The sequence below is a fragment of the Euprymna scolopes genome, chromosome 18, assembly GCF_053919585.1.
Source record: "Euprymna scolopes isolate OS-2025 chromosome 18, ASM5391958v1, whole genome shotgun sequence".
Lineage (NCBI taxonomy): Eukaryota > Metazoa > Mollusca > Cephalopoda > Sepiida > Sepiolidae > Euprymna > Euprymna scolopes.
In genome coordinates this window covers 44,912,652-44,937,980 of record NC_136499.1, presented here as the reverse complement: position 1 = coordinate 44,937,980, position 25,329 = coordinate 44,912,652, and the positions used below count along the sequence as shown (strand labels likewise).

General features: G+C 32.0%; 1 protein-coding gene across 6 annotated transcripts in view; it reads left to right on the top strand.

Moving 5' to 3' along the window:
- Positions 1-25,329, top strand: part of LOC145297609 (ras-related protein Rap1) — a 161,783-nt gene that overhangs the window by 66,164 nt on the left and 70,290 nt on the right. For 3 of the 6 annotated variants that reach the window (XM_080143671.1, XM_080143670.1, XM_080143672.1), the window contains one exon: positions 16,088-16,158. In XM_080143671.1, the coding sequence (XP_079999797.1) occupies positions 16,102-16,158 (57 nt within the window). In that variant the 5' untranslated portion in view covers positions 16,088-16,101. Of the gene's footprint in view, positions 1-7,241; positions 7,335-8,422; positions 8,729-16,087; positions 16,159-25,329 lie in introns of those variants that run through there. The other 3 variants (XM_080143673.1, XM_080143667.1, XM_080143668.1) reach the window with 3 other exon arrangements.

The following is a 25,329-nucleotide window of genomic DNA, read 5'->3' as shown; positions in this document are numbered from 1 at the left end:
AATGTTCAGTTTTTGAAAAATTTAAAATTTATGTATTAATCCTATTACTAAGCGTTTGTTTACTTTGTATTTATAAACAAATCCACCAATTTACATTTAAAAATAAGATTTAAAATCCAATTTTTAATTCTATTCCTGTAAATATAAAGTAAAAAAAAATAATTCATAAACTTATAAATTTTGGGCGAAATTTATCTTTGTCATTAAAACTTTCACATGCAATGGAATATTCTTTTTATATGGGATAAAAATCTCAACAAGTTTTTAATAGAATCTTAAAAAATATCTAAATACAAACTGGAATGAAGACATTAATTTTGTGCAAAAATATAACGAATGTAACTTTCCATGTTCATTATGAAAGTTTAAATTTAAAATAAATATACAAAAATAAATATACGTAAGAAAAGTTTTTCATAAATTCTTAATGTAAAGTAATTGTTTCAATATTTAAGCATTTTTATAATTGTTAAAATTAAATGTGCAACTTTTTGAAGTGCATTGTTTTCAACTAATCAAATTAAAATATTTGCAATTTTCCATAATGTTATTGACACAATGCAAGTAAATGCAATTAAGTTGTCTTAATGAACTTAAAAATGATTCATTCTGCATGTTAAATTAAACATGTAGCTATTTGTTTCATTTTTATGTTTTTAATTTTAAAGATATTTTTATCCATATCATTGCTTGAATATATACTGAAAGTTATTTTTTTTTTTTTAACTTAGAAAATATCATTTGACCATATCAAAATCATCACTACTTAACTTTATTTGAATATCAACATTTGATAAACAAATTTGTATTACGAGTTGTTTTTTTTTTTTTTTTGTTTTTTTTTTTTTTTTAACTTCCTTTCTAAAAAAAAATGTACAAAAACTTTTCCTCATTGTTCAGGTTCGAATGTTAAATCAAACTTGATGCTTTCATTCCTCAATTTTCTTATGAAACGACTCCTGGCTTTCATATAAATTGTATTTATATGTATTAAATAAAAGGCAGTTGTCTGTATGTCAAACTAAGTTAAAAACTACAAAACAAGTAGGCACAAAGTTGATATATTTTAGATCAGCATTGTTCTAGATGAATGTCTAAAATTGAGATTTTTTTTTTTTTTTTTTTTTTTTACCTTAAATTGGTGCAGATTTTGCGGAGAAGGGGGGTGGACAAACAGGAAGAGATAGAGCTTAATATTAATAGAAGCATTTCGCTTCTACCCCTGGCAATACCAGGTAACTCTGCTAAATAGAATATTAAAGCAGATAAAGATTTTATAAAATTAGTCACTAAAGAAAAACTAGTTGATCATAGCTTAGATTTAAGGATGTCTATAAGTAAGATTCTCTGATAATTTACTATTGGTACTATTACCTGATAAATATCTGCTTAATGCCACCTTCAATAGTAGCTCTTAATCCAATATGGACCGATTTAGTTTGTCAAATAGAGGCTAAAGGAATGGACAAAAACATTAAATGATAGTGCACATGATCAACATCACCGGATGACACAACAGATTGGACTTTACAGTTATTTTCAATGATGCATAAGTCTTTCAATGTCTAAAACATATGGTAATGAGATGATGTCAATGAATTTATAAAATTGAATAAAATTTTCCAAACTGATTACTCCTATCTGATTAAATTGCTCATTCAACAAACCCTCATTTATATAATTTGATGGAGTCTAATCTGCAATTAGACTTATTGTGCTGGAATGCCTCTGCGATATTAATGGTTAATAGCACATATAAGCCAAATTTTATGTGGAGCTTAGCAGAATCTTGCAAAATTATTAATCCTTAGGTATCGTTGTTTTTCAGGCTCAATTCAAGATCCTTCTGATATGAGCATCACATGAACAAATATAGAGCATATAATTAAGCTCTAAAGAATTCTCCCACCTCCTTTCAAGGAAAAAACTGATCAGAATGCATAAAGTAATTAAATTAAGAACTTAACCTATCTTCACAATTAAGACAAATTGCTTAAAGTGCGTGATTAAAAGTTGATCACATGACACCAATAAAGATAAGCCAGAAGATTGGATTAATGTCATCATTACAGAAATTGCATTTTGCAAGTTTTTTTTCTTTTTTTTTTTTCTCCCCTTCTTTATACTAGTAAAAAATATTATCTTAACCATATTTGTGCTAATACGTTCCAGGTGGGGGAATAATCTAGATAATTTCTGAAATTCCCTGTTGACTAAGGCATGTTACTAGTCATGTACAGTTTTAGGATGTCCACTCTCCCAGGTTTTGCCTTCTCTGAGAAAGGGGTTTATTGTTAATTGTCTGGGGGTGCTGGATGCTTCTACCAATGAATACCAACAGGACTGCCTAGGCATTTTTTTGCCGGCTCGAGTGATCCTTGGAGCATTGGCTGTTCAATCTCACTTTCTGACCCTAGTGTCACATTTCTTGTGGTGGAAGACAAATACCATCACATTTGTGCTAGTAATATGACTAACATATACAGCCCCCCCCTAAAAAAAAAAGAGGAAATACCTGGTATTACAATAGAAGATACTACACAACTCCTGAATTGAATATAAAAAGATAGTACATTAGTTTGAAATACAGTAAACTAAATAAAGTATTAAAAAGTAGCAATAGTATAGTTTAGTTTCAGATATTTTGTAAGCAGTTATATATATTAGGTTAGTGTTTATTCTTATTTTTTATTTTTATTTTTTTGTGCTTTCAATTTCATGTCAAAAAAACATTTTGCACCAATCTAATATATGTAGTTAATCGTGTATGTATGTATTAATCGTGACACCCTGCACTGATGATTCCTGAAAGGATGAAACACCAGTGTCTGTAGGTATTTAATTATTATAGTAAATAATAATACATACACACTTCTCTCCGATTCCCTCTCCTCTGATCTTGAGCATGTAGTACAATGGGGAAAGGAGGGGTAGGTTACTTTTAATGCATCTAAAACCAAGCTTCTCTCTTTACATCATCAACATTCTGATCCACATCTGGCATCAATTGAAATGAATGGCTCTCGTCTTCAGAAGGCCTCAAGTGTTGACAAGCTTCTGGGCTTGACCGTTACTCCTGATCTTAAATGGAACACGTACATCAAATCTGTTGCCAAGGCCGCTGGAAAAATGGTGGGATCTTTCTATCGATCCAGTAGATATCTCATTGCTCATGCAATTCTCTATCTATATAAGAGCCAGGTACGTCCAAGAATGGAATACTGTTGCCACATCTGGGCAGGAGCAGCTAGAAAGAACTTGTCCTGCCTTGATAGAGTTCAAAATAGACTTCGTAGCCTCGTAGGGGATGTCCTTTTCTCTTCGCTGCAACCTCTATCTCACAGAAGAAATGTTGCGAGTTTGTCTCTAATGCATCGTTATTTTCATGGAAAGTGTTCAACTGAGCTTCATTCTATGGTCCCCCCCTCACCAAATTTTCACAAACACTAGTTTAGCTGAAAGCACTATCACTGATTCCTCCCCACTCTTTATCTGTGTCTAAACCTAAACGTAGATTCCATGAACAAAGTTTCTTTCTTAGAACTGCATGCCTGTGGAATTGTTTTCCGGCTGACTACAATATGGTTGTCTTCAAGTCTAACGTAAACAAGTTCTTGATGAGCCGTTCCATATAAGTTAACAAATTTCTCGAATTGATTACTATATTGTCTAATTTCTACTGTACACTCTTTAACCCTTATCCTCGAGTGGTCTCTTGGCCTTGATAATGTGATGTCTGTGTTAAAAAAAAAAACACCCACACGAAGCTTTTTATCTTGTACATCATTCATGTGTATCATCGTAAACTGATGAGATGTGGACTCTGTTGATTCGGTCAATATTTTTATCCCCCCCCCTTGCCAATAACACACCTTTGTGGAAATAGATATATCATAGAAAAATGTTTCACATTGTTAGTATTACATTTTCGTCAATGCATCTGCACAAAATTTCTGAAAGTTGTATCGACTCGAGTTTAAATTCCATATTCGAGATATATAGGGAGCATAATTATATATATATATATATATATATATATATATATATATAATATATATCCTGGATTTTGCAAGAACGTATATATTAAATTGTCATATGAACTAACTGAAGATTATTTCTCGAAGATTTTTGAATTGTAAAAGTCTTCCATAGAATTATTCTCTTTTCAAGACTCCGTGTGGCTAGACGGAACGAGATGTCAACGATGACGTCAGTGGTTAACATCCTATGCTCTTACTGAGCCACCTAAGCCGTTGCTTGAAGTGTAAGAAAATAGATGACTAGCAGGGGGGGGGGGTGATCATTGCCCAGTCGTATAAGGTATTTTAATTCATGCGGATTTCGTATTACCGAACCAATTCTCTATTGAAATTATGTTGTACCTAATGTATAGTACTTGAGTCGTGTTCCCTACTGTTTGAGCTATCAACAGATGAGATTTAAAATTAAACCACTTCAAGCTATGAATGAATTATGCGCAAAAGTAATAAATGTCGGCAAGTTGAAATGAAAATTTTACATATCAACTTGCGTACATAGTTCTGTGTGCATTATTCATCCATCCAAACAGATTTTATTGATTATAAACCATCTTTGGTGTATAATTACTGTTTCATGTATTATGAAACAAGTATAAGTTTATTGGTTACATATTTTCATACACACATGCATACATCTATTTTATTTATATAGAAAATATTCGTTTGTTTACGTTTCCTCCTCAATGTGTATTATTAGGTGTATCAGATTTTTTGACACCCCTAACACGAAACTGCGAATAAAATATAAAAAACTCATTTCTCTTTTAAAAGTGGGTTTATTTTCTTTATGGATTATACTTCCAAAATAAACTATTAAAATTGTATAAAAAGTAATAGAAATTTTTTATTTAAAAAAAAAAAAAACAGTAATGAAATTGAATTTTACAAATTCAGTATTTTTCAATTTTTAAACTTTAAAAATCAATCAAAATTTTTCTATTGATTCTATTTTTACGATATTTCCAGGGTCAATGTGAAATTTTATGCTCTTTACAATAAACCGAATATAATATTTTAGACAAACGTTTTTGTTTTTTTAATTCACCCCCCCCCCATTTTTAAATGTCTATTAAAAAGTAAATAATTAATTTACTCACCAAAGTTTTATATATCACAAATTGAAGATAAAAGATCAATAAATAATATATTCAAATTTAAAACAGTGCTTTTTAGAAATTTACCTGTAAAGTCCGAAGTTTAAAACTTTTTTTAATCACATTGTTTTGTTTTTTTTTGTTTTTTTTTAATTAAACCTTGGTCCTTGCTCTTTTAATTGAAAAAAAATTAAGGTTTGAATTACATTTTTCGAGTAGTAATAAGCTTGGAAAGACAGGGGGGTCGAATTATTCAATATTTTCCAGTTTCTGACACACCTAGTGTATTATATATCTATATATTAGTATTGGTGATGATTAATCGGAATAAAAAAATAACTTTAGGTTATTGGAATAGAAATTATGCCTATTTTCTGAAGCCAAAATTTTTTTTTTTTTTTTTTTTTTTAATGTTCCCGTGTCTTGTATTAATAAATATTTTGATTTTTGAACTACCAGTAAAACTAAAATCTATAGATCACCCCCACCTCACAAGCGTGTTTTTACATTTGCTAAAATATATGCACATATGGTTGTGTAGTAATCCAACCCCACCCTAAAAAAAAACCCCAAAAAACTTTATATATACGTTACAAGAATCTGAGTCGGTAATTGTATCTAAATCGGATTTAAAAAAAAAAAAAAAACTAGGAAAGTTTCCATTCCTAATACATATTTCAAATGGAAGTTAGTTGCATCTTTTGAAAGCATTATAGTTAGATTTTAAAATTTTAGAAAATTAATACCGGTTAATTTTTAAATGAAAATTTCTTTAAAGATTTTTTACATTATGTGTAATAACAGAAAATAAACTTAATCTTAAACGAATGATTCTTTACTTATATACATTGTTCTAATTTTTATATATATATATATATATATATATATATATATATATATATATAAAAATACCGTCCCTTCCCAAAGAATGAAACCTTCCACATTAACCTCCTGATTTTAATGTGATGAAAACCATAGTTAAATAACACTCATTGATTCGCTAACAAATTAAGAAAATTTTGACTATTTTAAGATTATTAATTCCATAAAATTAAGCCGAAATTCATACATTTAGTTCGATATACTCATTTTGATTTCTTCAAAGTAAATTTTTAAGTATTTGAAGTCTGCCCCCCCCCCCGCCGTATACTTTTTCTAGATTTAAACCATATGTAATACAATGCTAATTCTAAGAATAGTTATGCTCGTTACCGTATCCGACAGTGGTTTTGTTGGGCTGGGGAATGATTGGAATGATTGTTTAATCCTAGGAGGTCACCTAACAAAACTGTACCTTCTCTCTGAGAAAGTTGGTTTATTGCTATTTGTCTAAAGTGCCTCTACCAGGAAATACCAGCAGGTTGCTCAGGCATTTTTATTCCTCGTGTGCTTCTCGAAACTATCCCTGACCTTGTCTTTTACTGGCAAGGAGGTAATAAAAACTTTAAACTTGAAAAGATTTTTGGTCTGAAATTCATGTAAACCGACATCTCATCTTCCTGACCATGGTCACAAATAGTAGTCCGTTACATCCAAGTGGCAATGTGCCTTTTTTTTTGGGGGGGGGGGCTAAATACAATAAGTTCAGTTGCATAATCGTTGAAGTATTTTAAAGTTTGATTGCTTTAGACTTGTTTTAAAGTTCCAAGTGTCGTCTCATATGAACCGCTTATGAAGTGAGTACCCCAACTATGCTTTAATAGGAGGTAATGCAAGGGAGGAAGATCTTTCAATTGTAGAGATTTGTAGTTTTTTTTGTTTGTTTTTTTTTATGCAAGAAACTTTCAAACTAGTTATTAAATTTAGTCTATGATGCTGATCATGTTTATTTTGTTGATGCATGTTGCATGACTTCCTTATTAAAAGTATTTACCTTAAGAATTTCTAATCTTTTTTTATTAGTGGTTTTAGTATATCACCTGAAATCATTTTACTGTGTGCATCAAATAAGCTTTTATCTTCACTATAACTACTACTAGTAGTTATAGTAGCAACGCTATATCTGCTCATATAAGTACTTAGCTGTTCTAGGGTGGGTGGTGGTGTGTGGACCTATTTGAAAAGTAGGTCATGCACTTCTCTCCACCCAACACCATATTTGCAGAGTAAGGGGTATTATGGTGACTGGAGGGAACTGTCCACTGAAGTAAAGGCTAAAAAGATAGCCCCACCCCCCATCCGCATTACCAAAAGTTTAAAGGTGGGTGTCCACAGTATTAGAGCACTCTGTCGTTCACTTTTCTTTTGCAGATTTCTGCTCCACCCATATTTTGTGTGTGTGTGCATTCATGAGCCATTACATTTTACCACCGTTTACTCTCTCTCTCTCTCTCTCTCTCTCTCACACTTATGTTTTCGACTTTGTTAGACTAGACTAGTTCAGGTACACTTCTAATTAGTAATTGCAATAAAGTGTTGGTATAAGTGCGTTTTATTACATATTATAACTAAAGCTCTGTCTGAAAGGATATTGATCCCTATTTGTCAATATCTGCTTTCTTAAGTTGGTTCTGTTTCGATTTTGGAGATTTTTGTTTTATTTGGATATACAAGTATAAATCACAGTAAAAATAAATTTCTTTGAAGAATTGTTAGGTGAAAGTTTTATCAAATTTTTATTTTTATGCAAGTGTATATAAATGCGATTTTAAACTTTTTTTGGTTCTTATTTAATTCAACTTAAAAAAAAAATATATATATAGACAAATCTTTGTACGTGGTAGTCATGAAACGATGTCATATTCCAGAAATCACGTAAATTAATAAAGTACTTTTATTTACTAAGAAAATCAAATTTTATGAGTAAGCAAAAAGGGATTGCTTTGCATCGCTATATTGAAAAAAAAAACCCAGATAAGTCGCCAATAATTAAAAAAAAAATTCGTGACCAACCTCGTAATGTTAGATTTCACCTTAACCGCTTTGTTTAAAAATGATTTTCTTTATGAAAAAATAAAGTTACTTGATCAATTTACGTGATTTTTGGAATAGCATTTCCGTGACGAGTAAGATTTTCCTGTATTTTTGTTTAATTAGGTTGAATTCTGAAGAACTTACAAAAAAAAAAAAAAAAAAAAACTCGTCCACACACCACACACATACACATCTTCTCCTTAGGGACAAGCACCTTAAACTATTGTTGGAATCCTACATAAATAGATGCATCAGGAGGAGCCGTCAAGTAACCCAGCTTAAACTCCTTTTGATTTGCTTGTATGTGGAGTTAATCTTCAAATGAGATGGGGTGGAGGAGGTAGAGTATAAATGGTTTTATTTGTAGGTATTAATGTCGAGCCGCCAAGTCGAATTTACTGAGTGTGTATGTGTGAGTGCGTGCACATGTAGTCCTCAAAGTGGAAGTTGAGGCACACACTGGCCCATCAGTCCCTGCCATATCAAAACAAACGCACATTCTCACATCTATGCATGTACGCTGAGCGAGGCACCTGTTAGATTACTCACTGGGCGAGAGTCGATTGCCTCCTCCTTTTTTTTTTCTTTTTTTTTTTTTTCTCCCCTTCTGCCAAATGAAGATGAATCGTGGACATGACAGTGGCCATCGACAGCTAACTCATTCCATGGCTGGTGGTAAGGGTAACAAACTTTTTATTTTTTTATTTAATCCATCAAATTCTTACTTTTCTGAATTTCATCGTTTGTAGATTCCTAACTTTGTCGGAGAGATAGAAGACTCGCTTGTATCCTATCGTCTGGGTGGGGTTCTTTATTTACTCTCGGTCCCCCTTCTATCCCAAGTAATTTATTGGATATTGCATAACTTTTTTCTTTGACATTTTGGAACTTGGTTCTTCATTTGTTTAATGGAGTTTTATTTTCTTGCATATTCTTTCATAAAATTTTAGATTTATAAAAAGAAAACTTGTAATTTTAATGTTCGATCATATTTTTTCTAAGTTTGCTATTTAGATGTATGCTTTTCAGTATTTTATTGTCTTCGTATGCAGATATATACCATGTAAATATGCATAAACCACATACACACTTAAATGGATGGTTAATATCTTACATCTTTTTGTTGGACATGTATGAGAAAGCAGGTGAAATGTTTAGTATGATAGAATGCTCCATCCCCAGCTAAAAAAAGAAAAATTGAAAATATTACTTGTAGTTTTAAGAATACGTATACGAGAGGCCGTCACAAACTTGTAACGTTTATTTGGTATTAAATATATATTATGTGGTGAGGGGTTGTTTTTATTCACTTTTTGTGCTGTTTTCCAAAATGCCCTCAATTTAAAATAAAATTGTTGAATCTTGGAAATTGAATGAAGTATTAAACGTAGATAAGAAATAAAACAAACATGAAATGCACTTTCGGAATAGTTAATCTGTACCATTTTCTTAGTCTATTTGCAAGAATTATTTGCAAAGAATTTTCGTTTAAAGATTTTTTTTTTTTTCACTTTCTTCACTTACCTCTTCAAATATTTTAACTTCATAAAGGAATTAAGGTATTATCATTTGAATTTCTTTAAGACTGCTTATTTAAATTTTTATCAAAACAAATGTTTTTCTTCTGCTTGATGTCATAAAATGAATATCATTGCCTACCTGTTTGTTATTGTTTGAAATAGATTTTACAGTTATCTAAACTGAAAGTGATGCCACAGTCCAACCACTTAATGACTCTGGCCATTTGCCAGACATCAAACGGCAAATAGTTATCAGCCTTCATGTATTTGGATATATTTTGAAACCTTTATCCAATTCTATTGATTGCCATTTTAGATTAATGTAAAACGTCAGTCTGTTCCACCTGATGAGATCTGTGAATAGATTTATGCAGCCATTTATATATATATATATATATATATATCACTCTTATACAACTATGAAAGGAAAGATTTCTCTTCATGAAGTTAATGTATCGATCACTGCTTTGCAGTAGACAATAAAATGAAAATGGTCAAAAATCGGTTGTTTCCAAAGACAAGTTACTTTTCTATTTACTTGGATAAGATTTTTGCATTTTAACTTATTTTAGTTTGAAACACAGGTACTACAAAGTCTTGTCTTAAATTAGAACAATAAGAAAAAATGGTTCACAAAGGTCCTGAGGAGTCTCTATAATTGCTCAAAAATAGAAAATTAAAAATTCCTTCCTAAAATAATTGAAGGCTTTTTGCATTTGCATGTGTGAACGGAAAGAAAATTTTTTTAGTAAAGACAGATTTTAATATTTTATAAAATTTCATTATTTTTCTCCTATTTCCATATACCCACAAACTACAAATGTTTATCTGAAAATTTCTTTACTTAATGTGATTAACATTCCTTCTAGTCTACTTTTAAGATTATTTTTTCTAATTTGTTCAGTTTGTTCTAAACGCTCACACGCAAGCGCATTATATATAAATTACTGGCATCACTATTTTTTTAAACATTTAGCTTAGCTCTGGTTCTCTCATTACAACCCCCCCCAAAAAAAAAAACAATCTAACCTCTACACCTATCATCATTTTTGCATCTATACGTAGTGATTGGGAGGGAGGCAGGCATAGTGTCCATTCTTAGATAAAAAACTATATTTAGTATCCATTAGTTGGTCAGCATGGGATCTTTTCAACTAAACAAAACGGCTAAGTTAATCAGTTTCCTTTGGAATTTGAGTAGGTGGTTAGCAGAAAGTTTTCATTTTACTCTTAACCCCCACCCCACCCCTCAAACATTGCCATAGTTCTGTTTTCCTTACATTCAAGTGGTTTTTGCATATTGCTGTATAAACTTTAAATGTAGTTTTTAATTCCAGATTTAATTGCAATCTAATTCTAAGAATGTATGTCATGTGTACTAGATTTGTAGTAGTTAATACTGTTAACTTTTGCTTATCTAATTTTTGTCTAGTACTTTTAAATTTTTAGTTTACTTTTATGAAAATGAATTTAATTTGGTGCTAAAAACTTTGTGTGTGTGACAACTTTTGTCTTTTGTGGAAGGCTCTTAAAAAAATTTATTCCAGACTTTTTTTTTTTTTTAAAACCTATTGGTTTCGATCTAATATTACACATCTGTCTGTCCTAGGTTGGTGAAGGAGAGGTAATTTTAGCTAGAATGAATTAAAGCCAAAAATCAAAATTGCTCCAGAGTGCCCATTTTTAGATGGATTTTTCCCCACATGGGGAGGCAACTAAACAGAAATCCATTACTTTATAGATATAAGGATAAGTCTGATAGTTTTAGCTGAGGCCTTGTTATTGGTGTACTACTGGCATTTTGAGGGAACACTCACTTTTCAAGTAGTTTTTCTTTTCATCTTTAAATTTTTCCTTTTTTTTTTTTTTGCATATTTTAAACAAAGAATTCATTGACTAAATTTTTTGTTTTATGTTCAGAATGACACACATGCACACATGCGTGTGTGTAATATATATATATATATATTTTCTAACTTGTTCTTGCTTTCATGTTCCTCAAAAGCTGCATTGTTTCGGTATAATGTGAACATCTTGAAATAGTTGAGTAGCAAATCTGAATGACACCATTAACACTTACTTTGATTATGCTTTTTTTTTTTTTCTCGCTATTTAAAGCCATGATATTCAGTATCAATTTAAGTTTGGTAATTATAATTCATTGATAGAATATACATGTTCAGAATTATTACACATTAGGTACAGAACAAAATTATTGCAATATGTTACACGTCGCATACAAAATGTAAATTCTTATGCACAAACTGGAGTACACCTTCAGTGTATCAGAGTTGCATTATTATTGGATTATGGGTTGCTGTTTAGTATCCTCAGCCATCTATATTATGTTCTTTGATCTTTTCTGTAGATCAGATGTTCTCTTCTTAAACCTTTTTTCAAGTTTGTACAAACTCTCTAAAAGTAATATCTAGCAGGTTTTGCAGTATGTTAATGGTTCTATTAGTAATCTTTTTGATGAAGAAAAAGATCCTATCCAAAGAAAACCAGCATGATATGGTAGATAGAATTCTCTCACCTTTTTTTTTTTTTCCTCAGATGTTTCTGGAACTGTCTATTTGTATAAGCAGAAATACGAGGGATGGTGGGGGGGTCTAAAGAGAAGTGTACTTATATATCGGGTCTCCATAATTTTATCAGGATTATCTATGTGCTGTCACATGGATTACAATCTTGTTTCAAGTATGGTATGCATGCAGAATATTTAGGATTTTTAAATTCTTTAAGCCAACATAACCAACCAGGTTGATTGCATCATAAATTCCTAAAGCCTTTTGCTTATAAACTTATCTACAGAGCCATCCCCAACCAAACACTTGACTCCCCCCCCCCATATACCCCTCTTTCTTAACATGATTTTGTTCAATCAATCAGCTTTAATCTGACTGCTTACATGGAAACTAGTCATCTTTATAGCTAATGTCAATTTGTCAAACTGTAATTTTGATCAAATCCTGTTCATTCAATCCATTCTCAATCTTCTAATATTCATAATCCAACTGACTAAACTTTATTCTTGAATGGTCTTTGGATTTAAGTAGTAACTCGTTGATATATTAAAAAAAAAATGCAATTCAGTTTATCCAAATTGCTTGCAAACAGTAGCAGTAATCTTTCACAATTGTTTGACAGCAAATGATCATTTGTGTATTCTTTTGAGGATTTTTATCCTAATCTTCATAGTTGTTTCAAGTTTCAGCTGACTCCTCCTCCAACCTTCAGGATAGGAATGCTGAGTCTTTTAACTGTACCCCCACTAATTAGTGCCTTCTATAGTTTTCTTACCACGTTTTGGTCAACTAATCCTCTGGCCTGTTGGGGTAGGAGGATTGAAACCACTATCTTCAAAAAAGTCTCACCTGGAATCGTAGAAACTTTATTTCCTCTATCCACTGTTCCTCGGGCCCCAAACAACTATTAAGATGAGTATAATGATCCACAAAAGAATGAATACATAAATTATGAAGCCTAATCGCAAAGGATTCCAAATAAAAATATACAGCAAATGATCAGTTGCCTATGATTTCTGAATATTCTTATAACTAAGATGAAAAGTTTGACAAATTCTTGAATCTAACGCCATGGTATTTCAGTGTGGAAAGAAGTTCTATTTACACAAATTTCTGTGAGAAACAGTTAAGTAACTTGGAACAATGCAAGATTTTCTGATAAGAACTTCTAAATTCAGATATTCCTTGTGGAATGGCATTCACCTGACCTTCATTAGCTTCCATTTTAATCTTTTGAATAAAACTCTGCTTGGATGATATTCTACATAAATTTTTGAAAGGGAATCTTATCACCTCAGTATTAATATTTATGAATCTTAAATTGATTTACCTCATTTACTTTATTTCCACTATTTTACTGTAATGTATAGATGCCTGCAATTCCCACTCAAACTTTGCTGCAGCCTGATATTTTTATCAAATGTGTAAAGTGTGAATATGACTTTTCAGCACTGCTTTTCAGACTTTGGTATAAATAAGTGTGTACTCCCTCTCCTAAAACACTATAAACGGTTAATGTAGTTTGCTTGAAGCATTTACTTCGTATATAAAGGTAATTTATCGAAGGCAATGCCAAGGTGCAAACTGAAACAAATTAGGATGTGTAGATTGAATGTATTATGCAGATTTACATTTGTATCAATGTTTTTTATTCACACACACGCACACACTTATATTGTCAGTGTGGTTCGATGGAAGTTCTTTATATTTTGGGAGCATTTCTCTTTGTCTTTAAAGTTTTCAAACTTTAAAATGCTCTTACCAAATTTACATCACATGTATAAAATTGAGGCTCAGTAAGGAAAAATGTTTAAAAATCTATTTTAAAAACGTAATTACAAAATTAAATCCACTAGAATGCATTTCGATTTCTTAATCTTTTAACAGTTGAAAAAAAAAATAAGTGAAAGGAATTTGAAATCCTTTAAGCTGTCATAATTTAAACTAGCTTTAAAATTCTAAGTAAATCCTGTATTAAGATTGACAGTTTTGCAAGTTATTTACATCCAATAATTTTATAAATTAAAACATTACTTTGATAATATTCCAGTTTTATAACTGGATTCAATTAATGATTTAATTACCAAGCAATATTGTAATTCAATTTAATTTTTAGAAATTCATTTTTTCCTCCTTAAGAAACTGGTTTAGTAAAAGAAAAAAATGAGACTCCTGATAACCATGGATTAGGTACAACTTGTAAAATCTTGATTAATGAACACCTCAGATAAGATTCCATGTTTCCCATCTTTATGTAACTGTAGTAAATACATTGAATTATGTTTGTTTTTTTGTTTTTTTGTAATATATTAAAAAAAATGTAACTGAATTTAAGTTCAACAAAGCAATTGTAGCTATGTCATATGGCAGCTTCTGCCAAAGGAGAAATTGTCAAGTGAATATTAAATTCACAGGTAGTCCCAATCATGTCTGTGTGTGTAAATTACTTCCATTTATGGTTAATACTTTGAACTAAAAATCACTCAACTGCAGATGTAGACTTTTTCTGACAACACTTCTCATACTAGATTGGGGCATGCTTAGTCCATCCCTAAATTATGAGACACCTACATGAATGAGGAAGTGCCAAGCCAACCTTTGTAATAACCTAAGGAAGCCCCACCTTTTGTTAAATCTTCCAAGCATATGGCTATCACGATGAAGTAATGTTTACTCCATTCTCCATGACTAATACCATCCAAAAAGTTAGATATAAAAGGTATAAGCAAGATTAATACTTGATAGACTCCCAGTTGTTATATCTTTGGCTATATATGAATTAGTTGAAAAGAAAAATCCGGTTTTGAAATTCGTTTTTCAAACTCTACACTGGCTCCCTGCAAAAATTATGACTCCCATTGAAGTTTTGTGCATTCCTATTTACTAGCCTCCTCACAAGGTCACTTTTTAATATGTATGAAAAATCAGCTCCCAAAACTGGCATTCTGGATTGGGAAAAAAATTTTTAATTGACTCAACCTAGGATTTCTCCTTCAGTAACTGGGGGGGGGGGGGCATAATCAGAACAAATACTACACTTTTGCTCCTCTCCAAAAGACCAAGGAATCTTGTATTTATATACTCAAAAAGTATGTGGAACACGGCTGGAAGCTAGGAGAAAAGCTGAGCACTTCAGCAGAACAACCAGGCTACCTTCTAAAATTAGCCTGAGCAGTCCCGTTGGCATTCTGCAGTAGGGGGGAGGGCGCCTCTGGCAGTGTTAAACTAACCTTTCCCAAAGATGGGAAAAATCTGAGAGTAGCTTTCCAATGGTTACTTAAGACATACCAGTCCGACAGATAAGACCACAAAAATGATAATCTCTGGACTGATTGTCAAGAACATGTTCTCGACTAAATTTAGGTGGAAGGATCATCAGACTTTTGTCAACTAAATAATTTTGGATGCTAAATAAGTTCTGTATCAGAATAAAATACCATTTATAATGTATGTTTGCGTCTCCTTTAATAAACTAAGCTTGCTTAATGAATTACTGGTAGGAACGGGTTTAAGATTATAGTTCTTGCAATTTAAACAAAAACAAATTTTTTAAAGCTTGTTTCTTCTAATTGTAATCAGTTGTACATTTCACCATCATCGGTCTGGGAATTTGCCTCCCATACAAAGAGTTGGACATTTGCTAAATGTTAACAGATTCCCAAGAATGTCACAAAGGGGTCAAAGGTGAAACCTTTACTTTTTTAATGTCGGTGACACATTCTTTTGTCAGAAAATGAAACCTTCAAAGTGAATTGTTTTATGAAAGAGAATCTGTTGTCTGACAATAATGGTCTGAAACGATTATGCATAGGACTGAAACCCCCCCCCCCCCCAAAAAGCAATCTTTCTATAAATAGTTGACTTTTACTTTTACTTTTTTTTTTTTTTCGTTTATCTTAAAATGAATGTAATATATTTATGCTGAGAAAAATTTAAATAAAGGAATTTTTAATTTTTGACCATGTTTTAATAACTTTGTTTTATAATTTCAGGTTATAAATCGACAATGAGGGAGTACAAATTGGTTGTCTTAGGAAGTGGCGGCGTTGGCAAAAGTGCCTTGGTAAGTTTTTGTGTCCATTTCATTTGCAAGTTTCAATTTACAAAACTAGAAAATTAGTTTTATTGCCATTATACTCAAAAAAGGTTTTTCATTTACCTGTTTAATGGCTTTTTATAATTTGATGTTTGAATGTTTATTAAAAAAAATCTTTCATAGTCTGGTCTTTTAAACCGTTAAATTTTAAATTGCCAATTTATTTTTATTACTATAAACACAAAAAAATCCAGCATTTAACTTTTGCCAAATTCAGCAAAAGTTAAAATTAATGATTCAATATATGTAATAAAAAAAAAAAAAAAAAAATAGCCATTTGGAGAGACTCAAATTCTTTGGACAATTGAAAGGATTTTTTTTTTTTTTTTTTTGTCTAAATTTACACAAATCTCAAATACTTTCAATACCTCCTCTCTCCCAAATCCCAATACCTCCTCTCTCCCAAATCCAACAAAAGTTGTGATTAATTATGAAGTTGGGTTTTGAAAGGAGTTAAACTCAGATTTTTTTTCTTTTACCTGTAACTTAATTCTTGAACACCAGGTAGATACAGCAAGTTTTAATTAAGAAAAACTTTTTTCTAGTATTTTAAATCATTTTATGGTTGTAATTCTGTTGCTAATGAGTTAGATTATAAGAGGAAAATAAAGCCTTTGAAAAGACAAATCTGATAAAACGAAAGTTAAGTTCTGTTTTTTTTTGTTTGTTTTTTATTGCTAGAAGTGGTCTGATCATTTCTTGGTCAACAAGGGGGAACTATCTCTGAAAAATTTAATCTGAATGTTATAATTCTTTAAGGAGTTGAATATTGTGAAATTCTAGTTGAACCGCATATCTTTTGACTCTGCAACCTTAGTTTAATTTGTATGCATTATTCAACTAGAAGTTATACTTCAATTGTGCATGCTATACAAATGAAGACCTTCATGCCAGACCTTATCAAATGCTTTAGATATATCAAGTGCTACCGCACTCTGTCTTATCCAATGTGTGGTATATGGATTCAGTGATGAGTTAGGATATCTGCAGTAGAACAAGCAGCCTAAATCCATGCTCTGTTGAAAAGAAGTTTAGTATTTACAAGGTGATGGGCTTGCTAGTTTGCTAAAACTTTTTAATCCTTAATCAAACAAAAATGGAAGGAAAATAATAGGTGATGATTTTTCAGGTCGGTTTTTTTTCACCAGAATTCTTGAACACTGATACCACAGATGCAATTTTTCCAGCTATCAAGGAAGCAAGATTCAGTAACCTAGTAAACCATTCTCCTTCATTTGTTTGCACTTTTCTCGATAACCACTTTTTTTTCTTTAATTTTGCACAAACATTAGTCATGGTGAAAGTAAATTCTTTTTAAATGGATTCTCCTGGATAACTCTGGCTAGAGTCTATTATAGGAGAAAAATTGCCCCCCCAAAATCGTTCATTTGTTTGTACTTTTAAAAAATTCATGGAATGATTATTGATAAATTTTACACTAACATTGATCATGGGGAAAGTAACCTTTTCACTCGTGGAAGGGGACCCTGCATGCTCAGCTTTATTTTGTTTAATATATCTAATACATGGAAAGGGGGTGATGATCAGATAAAGTGTAACTTGTGCACTTAATTTGGAATTGGGAAGAGTTGAAGTCCAAAGTGAAGATATTCAATCTTATCTGTTGTCATGCGAACATCATGATGGTTTTTAAAGATAGTGGGGAACTGTTGATTGCTCATTATTCACCATACTATTATTAATTTTCCAGAAATAGAGCTCCTAATTTTGTTTTCTGATCATCTCACTTGAAAGTGAAAATATAATTTATAGAAAAAATATATGCTTTTAAGGTTTAGTATGAGTTTGTCAGGGGCCTAGTCATGAGGTGTGGTTGAAGAGTGATAACTTTTAAAAAAATTTTTTAAGTATGAAATCTAAATTTTAAGGGATAAACAATAAATTGATCTAAACAAAAATTATGAATCGGCAGTTGTATTTTCTGACTCCTAAAACAATGAATTGACTCCATCTCCATATCCCTAGCACTGATTTCGATAAGACTCTTAAATTCTTTTGAAGACAGTCCAGCCAGAAACGCAAAAATTTTTCAGTTAATGATATTCAAATACTAATAACAGATTTTTAGTTTAAATCACTACCTTTATAGTATATCAGCTACCTTGAGTCTTGAAACTCCTTGCATCAAGTGGCTTCATGCATTGTCTGGAGTGATTGCCATAAGAATTGAACATAATGAGCAACTATTTTGTTTAAACATTTGCTTTCGATGCAAAGCTGTCTTCACAGCAGGATAGTTTTAGGTGCAGATTTAGATTTCTAGTTTAAATCATCACTTTAAGTAAATCAGCTGCGTTTTGAAAGGCATTATCTCTCCTCTCTCTCGGACAAGATAAACAGTAGTCACCTCATTAAGAATGTGCAGCACCATTTGGATTTGATTGCTTGATATGAACCAAATTAAAATTAGAACATGGACCTTGGATTTACTTTGGCAATCGCCTGTAACTCTTGCTTATTGTCCTTTAATCCTCACCTATGAACGATGTTTCTGACAAAAAAGGGAAATTGCTGTTTTCTGGATCAGAATATATATATATATATATATATATATATATATGAAAGTGTGTGTGTCTGTACATTTCCCTATGCAATAACTTTGTCAATTTTAAGCCTACAGATTCGAAATTTGATATACAGGGTACTAAGATTTGGGAAAATCGATGTGAATGATTTTCGGTCAGAAATTTGGTGATTAAGGGGTCAAAGTTCAACGATTTGACCTTTGAGAACTCTACCAAACTCCTCCTACAATTTTGAGTCTAAACATGTGAAACTTTAGATATAGGTTCCTTGGACATGGATCTAAATAACTTGAGTTGAGCCCTAAACAATAAATTTTAAGGGATCATAATAGGGGTCAGTTAAAAAAATTGACTTTTTTTTTTTTTTTTTTTTTTGCTCAACATACACCTCAAAACATCCGGGCAATTGCCGGGCACCCATTGCTAGTATTATATATAACTTATCATTAGCTAGTTTTTAATTTTTTTAACTGCTTACATTAAGTGGCTTCATGCCTTGTCTGGAGTGATTTCCATAAAAATTTAACAATGAGTAACTGAATATAAAATATTTTATGTTAACATTTATTTTCGATGAGAAGTTGTCTTCACAAAATGATAGTTTTAGGCGCAGACTTAATATGTATTTTGTACTTTTTCTTATTCGAAAATGGCAATGGGAGCAAGATTTTAAAAAATACAAAAAAAATACAAACTTGCAAACGTATTCTATTTCACTTGAATTCTCAAGTTTAATAGTATTTCTGAGGTTATATTCAATGCATGTCTGGAAGTGGGAGAGAAAGTCAAAACTGAAATGGATTCGTCTGAAATAAACGGTTGGAATTCTTTGCTCAACAGAGTGTTACGAAGTATTTCCTTGGTTATATATTTCAACCAAATGTTTCCTTATATTTTTTTTATCCCAATATGACCTCTGCTAGAGTTATAAAAAATTATTTTCCAAATTTAAGTTTCTTAGCTACCAATCATTGACTGAAAATTTTTTAGTTAAAAAAAAAATCCTTTTCAAAGGTCCTACTCGATTGTGAAGATACCATCTTGAACAATTTCTTAGTTGCAGATTTAATCAACCTGAGTGCGGTGTTTGGCATAAAAAATGTTTGTTCACATTGCATTTAATTTTATGCATGTTGGTAGGGTGTCAGCAGTTGGGGGGGGGGGGCTATTGGCATAGAAAATCTTCCGGTATTAGGGATCTCTACAAAGCAGAAAGTGTAGTTTTTCTGCTAGGCAGGTGGGTCTAGAATATTTACATGGAGGGAGTAAAAGTGCAGTAAGTTTAACAGAATACGTTGCATGGAAGTACTTGTGAAATAAGCACAAACCTTGGCCAAGCATATAACAACTGTATCTCTGCCATTCATTATACACCAGCAAAACCTGCTGTATAGCATGATTACACTTGTGTCTAGTGTTGCATTTGCCATGAAAAAGTTAGTTTTTGATTTTAAAGAAATGAACTTGAATCCCACCTTGGTTTGTTATAGTGCTATAAGCAGTAGACCTTTTTTTTCTGCAGAGGTTAGCAATGTTACTTGGACCATGGTTCTCTCTATTATAGCTTAGCCTGATCATTTCTCCAGTGTCCAGTTTAAGCATACTAAACCTTTTGTAAGAAGCAGAAACTAGACTCCTATGTCAGTAACTATGATGACAATGGCTTGCTAGTAATAAGATAGCCCTAGCTTGGTATATTTGTAAGTCATTCATTTATTCAGCTTTTTTAATCTTAATGCAAAATGTATGCCTGCTAGATTTGATATTTGAAGTGTTTTGCTCAAATTTCGGGTTTCTTAACACAAAATTAATATAAAATAATCGCTCAATGAAATTCAGCATTTTTTTTTTTTTTTTGTAAACGCTAAAGCTGTGCAAAAGTTAGACTAATAAATAAATGGTTCTATCCAAAGAAATGATTTTTGTCTTAATTTCTGGAATGATAAATTGGGTGACTGAAGAGGTAGGTGGAGTGGGTGTCATTATCCAAATTTGAAGTGAAACAGTTCCATATGGCGAACCATATCTGTAGTGAAAAGCAATCCTGCCATCATGGATAATGGTCTCTCATAGGTAAGGTATTTTATCAGTAATGAGTAAATTGAAAGATTTTTGTGCCAGTATAGTTTTAAAAAAATAGAGCCGTTAACCATTTTCCCTGTCTGCATAATCTGAATTAGAGGAAGGCAGGGTCTAGTGAATGTTAAGATTATGAAATTGTCTGCTTTGTTCAAATCTCATTAAATGTGCTCTGGTCATATATATACTCATTATTGCTTGGAAAGTGAATCTGCAATTTCCAACTTTGGATAAAATAACAACTTGTCTTCAATTCAATGTACAATGAATCATTTGCACTAAGTATTGTTTCAGCATTAAATAACACAAAGGCTGATGTGCTGTTCTAACAAATCTGAATTTCTACCCGTTTTTCTTTACTATGAACATGTTGGGTAAAATTATGCAGATTTAATAAAACTGGTCATTGCCATATGGAAATAAGAAAATGCCTTGGCCATATCTGGAGTTTTTTTATTTATTTATTTATTTATTTATTTTTTATGAAGCTGTAAACGATGTGTGTGCAGTCAGCACCAACCCTGTTCAGGGTTTAACCGGCTTCCTCCAAAGGAGGAAGTTTCATGGAAGTATGAAATTCACAAGCGGTCCCCAGTTGCATGTATATCCCTGTTAGGGGAGATGACAGCGTTAGGTTTTTGAAACATTTTGTAGGGAGGTGTCAACGTCCTCCTACATACAGCACCTGGACTTCCCAAATTGGTTACCCATTTTAGTAATGACCAGGTTCAACATTGCTTAACTTCGGTGATTTGACGGGAACCGGTGTGTCAACGTGATTATGCCGTACCTGTAAGTGATGATGGGAGGAATTTAAAAAAAAAAAAAAAAAATAGCATTTATGACCATAAAATCCTTGGAATGAAAGTGGCATGGAATAATATAGAAACATTTATAGCAATCAACAATATTTTAGAATGGATAAAGAATAAATCATTAAAGGATATTTCAAAAAAAAAAAAAAAATAAATTAACCTTGGAAATGTTTAGCTGGCTCATTAGAATAAAAGCTCACAAAAACAATCTTATTTCTGATATTGATTTATTACAAAATGTTATATATATAGCAGTTAAGCATGAAGAGAAAATATTGGGTTATATTTAGAAATGTGTTGATTTGAAAGATAAACTGAATTGTTCTGATTTAAAGTTTGAAATACAGTTGAAAATACTTCCACTTTGTGTTGAATGATTTTTAAAATTTTATAAAGTGAAAAATATTTTCTTTAGCTAAAAAAAAAAAAAAAGTTTGGAGTTGTTTGCTACTTTAAGACTGAGAAAGGAAGTCATGTTTGCAGACTACTTTAAATGGCCTTTCTGCATTGATGACATCCGGTAAAAGATGTGAAATGCCAGAGGAGTTCAGTTTAAAACATTAATCATGTACAAAGATATTTTCTCGCAAAAATAATGGTTTCACAATTGATTTTACTGACAATTTATATTCAGTTTTCATCAGGGTTGTAATATACTTGGATTTGGGAAAAAAAAAAAAAAAAAAAAAAATGGAGAAACTATGTAATTCACTTAAATTCTTTACATTGAAATAGATTCCAGCATTACCTTCCCCTCCACAATTAGAATAACATTAAAAATATAGTAAGTCGAATCGTACACATAAAACGTTGAAAAATTTTATCACCAAGTTGGAAATAAGATATTCATACTCTAATTGTCTACACAAGGACCCATGGCATAACCTTCAGTTGTTCAACTTCTGGAGGTTGAAGGTTCAATCTTCAATGCAGGCAATACTCTGAATACAACTGCAAATTAAGACTTCTGCTCTGTCATGGCTTATGGAACGAGAACATCCTACTGCCATGGATTAAATAAACGGTTCCATTCAAAATACCACTAAGATTTCTGAGTTCAACAAAAAAAAAAAAATTATGAAGTTTGGCAAGATGCACCTAAAGAAGGCTGGAAGTTACATCAGCTGAAACCTTGTGTGAATAACACTTAACATAACAGTAGTCCAAATAACACAAAAATAAAATTGATGATTGTTTTGTATACGGTGGTCAAGAGTGGCTCTGTTTGAAGGTGTATTATTTCTTGTAAATTAAGGAGTTTGTTTCTCAGTATTGGCATGAATCTGCTTTCTACAGCAGAACTGTTAAAATAACTTTTTTATAAGAATTCAGGTTTATAATTACCACTCTGTTTCAATAGCTGAGTTGAACCGTCTGTGTTGAGAACCCAAGAAAAAAAAAAACTATTAAAATTGGACACCTCCATCTTTTTGAGAAGTCGTTACCTTAGGCAGAACCTATTCTTGCACCAAAGGAGAAGGGAATTATTTTAGATCTTTGATATCTAAGGTGTCTTTCAAAAGAGTAGCGCTAAGGGAGTTTGTTATTCTTGTCTCTGATCCCAGCATGTAATTGCATTATGTACCCACATTGAATACCAATGATTATTTTTTTTTCCGCGTGTACACGTCTTCGGTTCTATTTCTAAATTAGTTTTTGACGGAGTAGAGCATCAGCAAGTTCTCCATATGTTTATCTTCTGTAATAACCTGCAATAGTCCCCAGCTGTTTGCCACCCTTCTATGGTATTCAATGAAGGGACTACTTTGTAGTGTTCTTGTTGTTAGACACCAATTTTTCAGAAATGTACTGACATTCTACGTTTCACAAAGCAATATGAAGGCCATTCAGTAAGTAATGCTCCTGACCCACTTCTTATAGCAGTAAAGCAACAAAACTTAGCAGTTATTCGGGTTTCTCTACGTAGGAACTTGTAGAGGGGGCAACAGTAAGACCTGTTTGTGTAATTGGGATCCCATCCTCCATGTTGTTAATGGTAGTGATTGAAAAGCAAAAGGTCGCAAGTGAAAATGAAACCTACCGATATGTGACGGTGAAAGAATGTAGATTTATTTACATAGATATACATGAGAAATAATAAAGATATAGATATTAAGAGTTCGTTGAGAAAGGAGTAACGTTACTTGCGGTTGATGAGAGGCTGACGGGTTAGTCAGGAGTGCTGGTTGGGTGGCCGATGCCAACTGGAGTGGTTCTGTTACATGTTGACTGGTCAAGATTTCAGTGGAAAGAAAGGGAGAGATATAAGAAACAGGAAGTGATGTGGCTGTGTCGCTCTCCAGTTATTAGTTAAAGGGAAACAATCGAGTTAGCCTGGGAATTTCAATTCCCACAAACTAGCTAGTTATGTGTTGTACATCCTTTCAAATACAAAACTTAGGTCATTGCATGACACTCAACGAGTTCCATTTTCCACTTGACTCTGTTCAAACACCTGTAAATCAGAAACCAAAATTAATACAGAGCTGTAATTTGCCACATAACCCATAGATATATAAATCCTTGCACATGCAAAATTTCAGCTAGATTAGAAATCTGGAAATGGAACAGAGGCATTATTTATTGAACGCCCTTCATATTGTTGGCACATCTGAGTTTTAATATTGCACTAAGATGCCTAGTAGTTGGTGTAGACATAATTGCTTCATTCACTTGGTTTGGTTTGAATCTAAAGAGCAGGCATTTTGCTGAATTGGAAAGCCTAGCCTTGTTAAATTGGTCATTTCTAATCTGGCTCACAGGCCACTCAAAACTTCACAGGCTGGATCCGACTTGCAGGTTGCTGACCCTTGATTTAAATCATAATTGGAAAGAATATATGAATGCTGCTCTAGCCATACTAAAGAGCTGTGAAACTCTGTATATAACATATTTTCCCTGAAACCTTTGGCTGTAATGGAGGGGAGACTAAAACTGGCTATGGTTTCAAATGATCTGAAATAACAGCAAGGGGAGACTTGATTCCAAATAGTTATCTCGCCTCTTTTGGAAATATGGTACGGTTATATCCGTATCAAATAATCCTTATACACTGAAATTTATTTATGTATAAAAACCGAAGAGGGGAGATATAACATGAGAAATATTTTGAATAAAGTCCACCCTTGCTATTATTTCGGATCATTTGAAACCATAGCAAATTTTAGTCTCCCTTCCATCAGGGTCAAAGGTTTTGGGGAAATATCAGATATTTTGTAATTCATATGCAAAACTAGGAAAATGAATAACAAGCATTTTTTTTTATGGCTGTAAAAAAAAAAAAAAAAAAAAAAGTGCTAAAAATAGGCTCTGGATGATCCCCTTAATGTCACATAACCCACTACACAATTCATGTCATTACCTTTCCAACAAGTCTTCGTGTTAAATTTTGATCAATAGCTGCTGAGATTTGGAACTTTAAAAAAAATTGCCAAAAAAAGGTGGCGTGTATAATCTATATCTATAAAGTGAAAGTGTCTGTGTACATTTCCCTATGCAATAACTCTGTCAATTTTAAGTCTACAGACTCGAAATTTGACATGCAGAGTACTGAGATTTTGGAAAATCTTTGATCGGGTTTTCAGCCAGAAATTTGGCTGTTAAGGGGTCAAAGTTCAACGATTTGACCTTTGAGAAGTCTACCAAATTCCGACAATTTTGGGTCTAAACACTTGAAATTTTAAATATAGGTTCCTTGG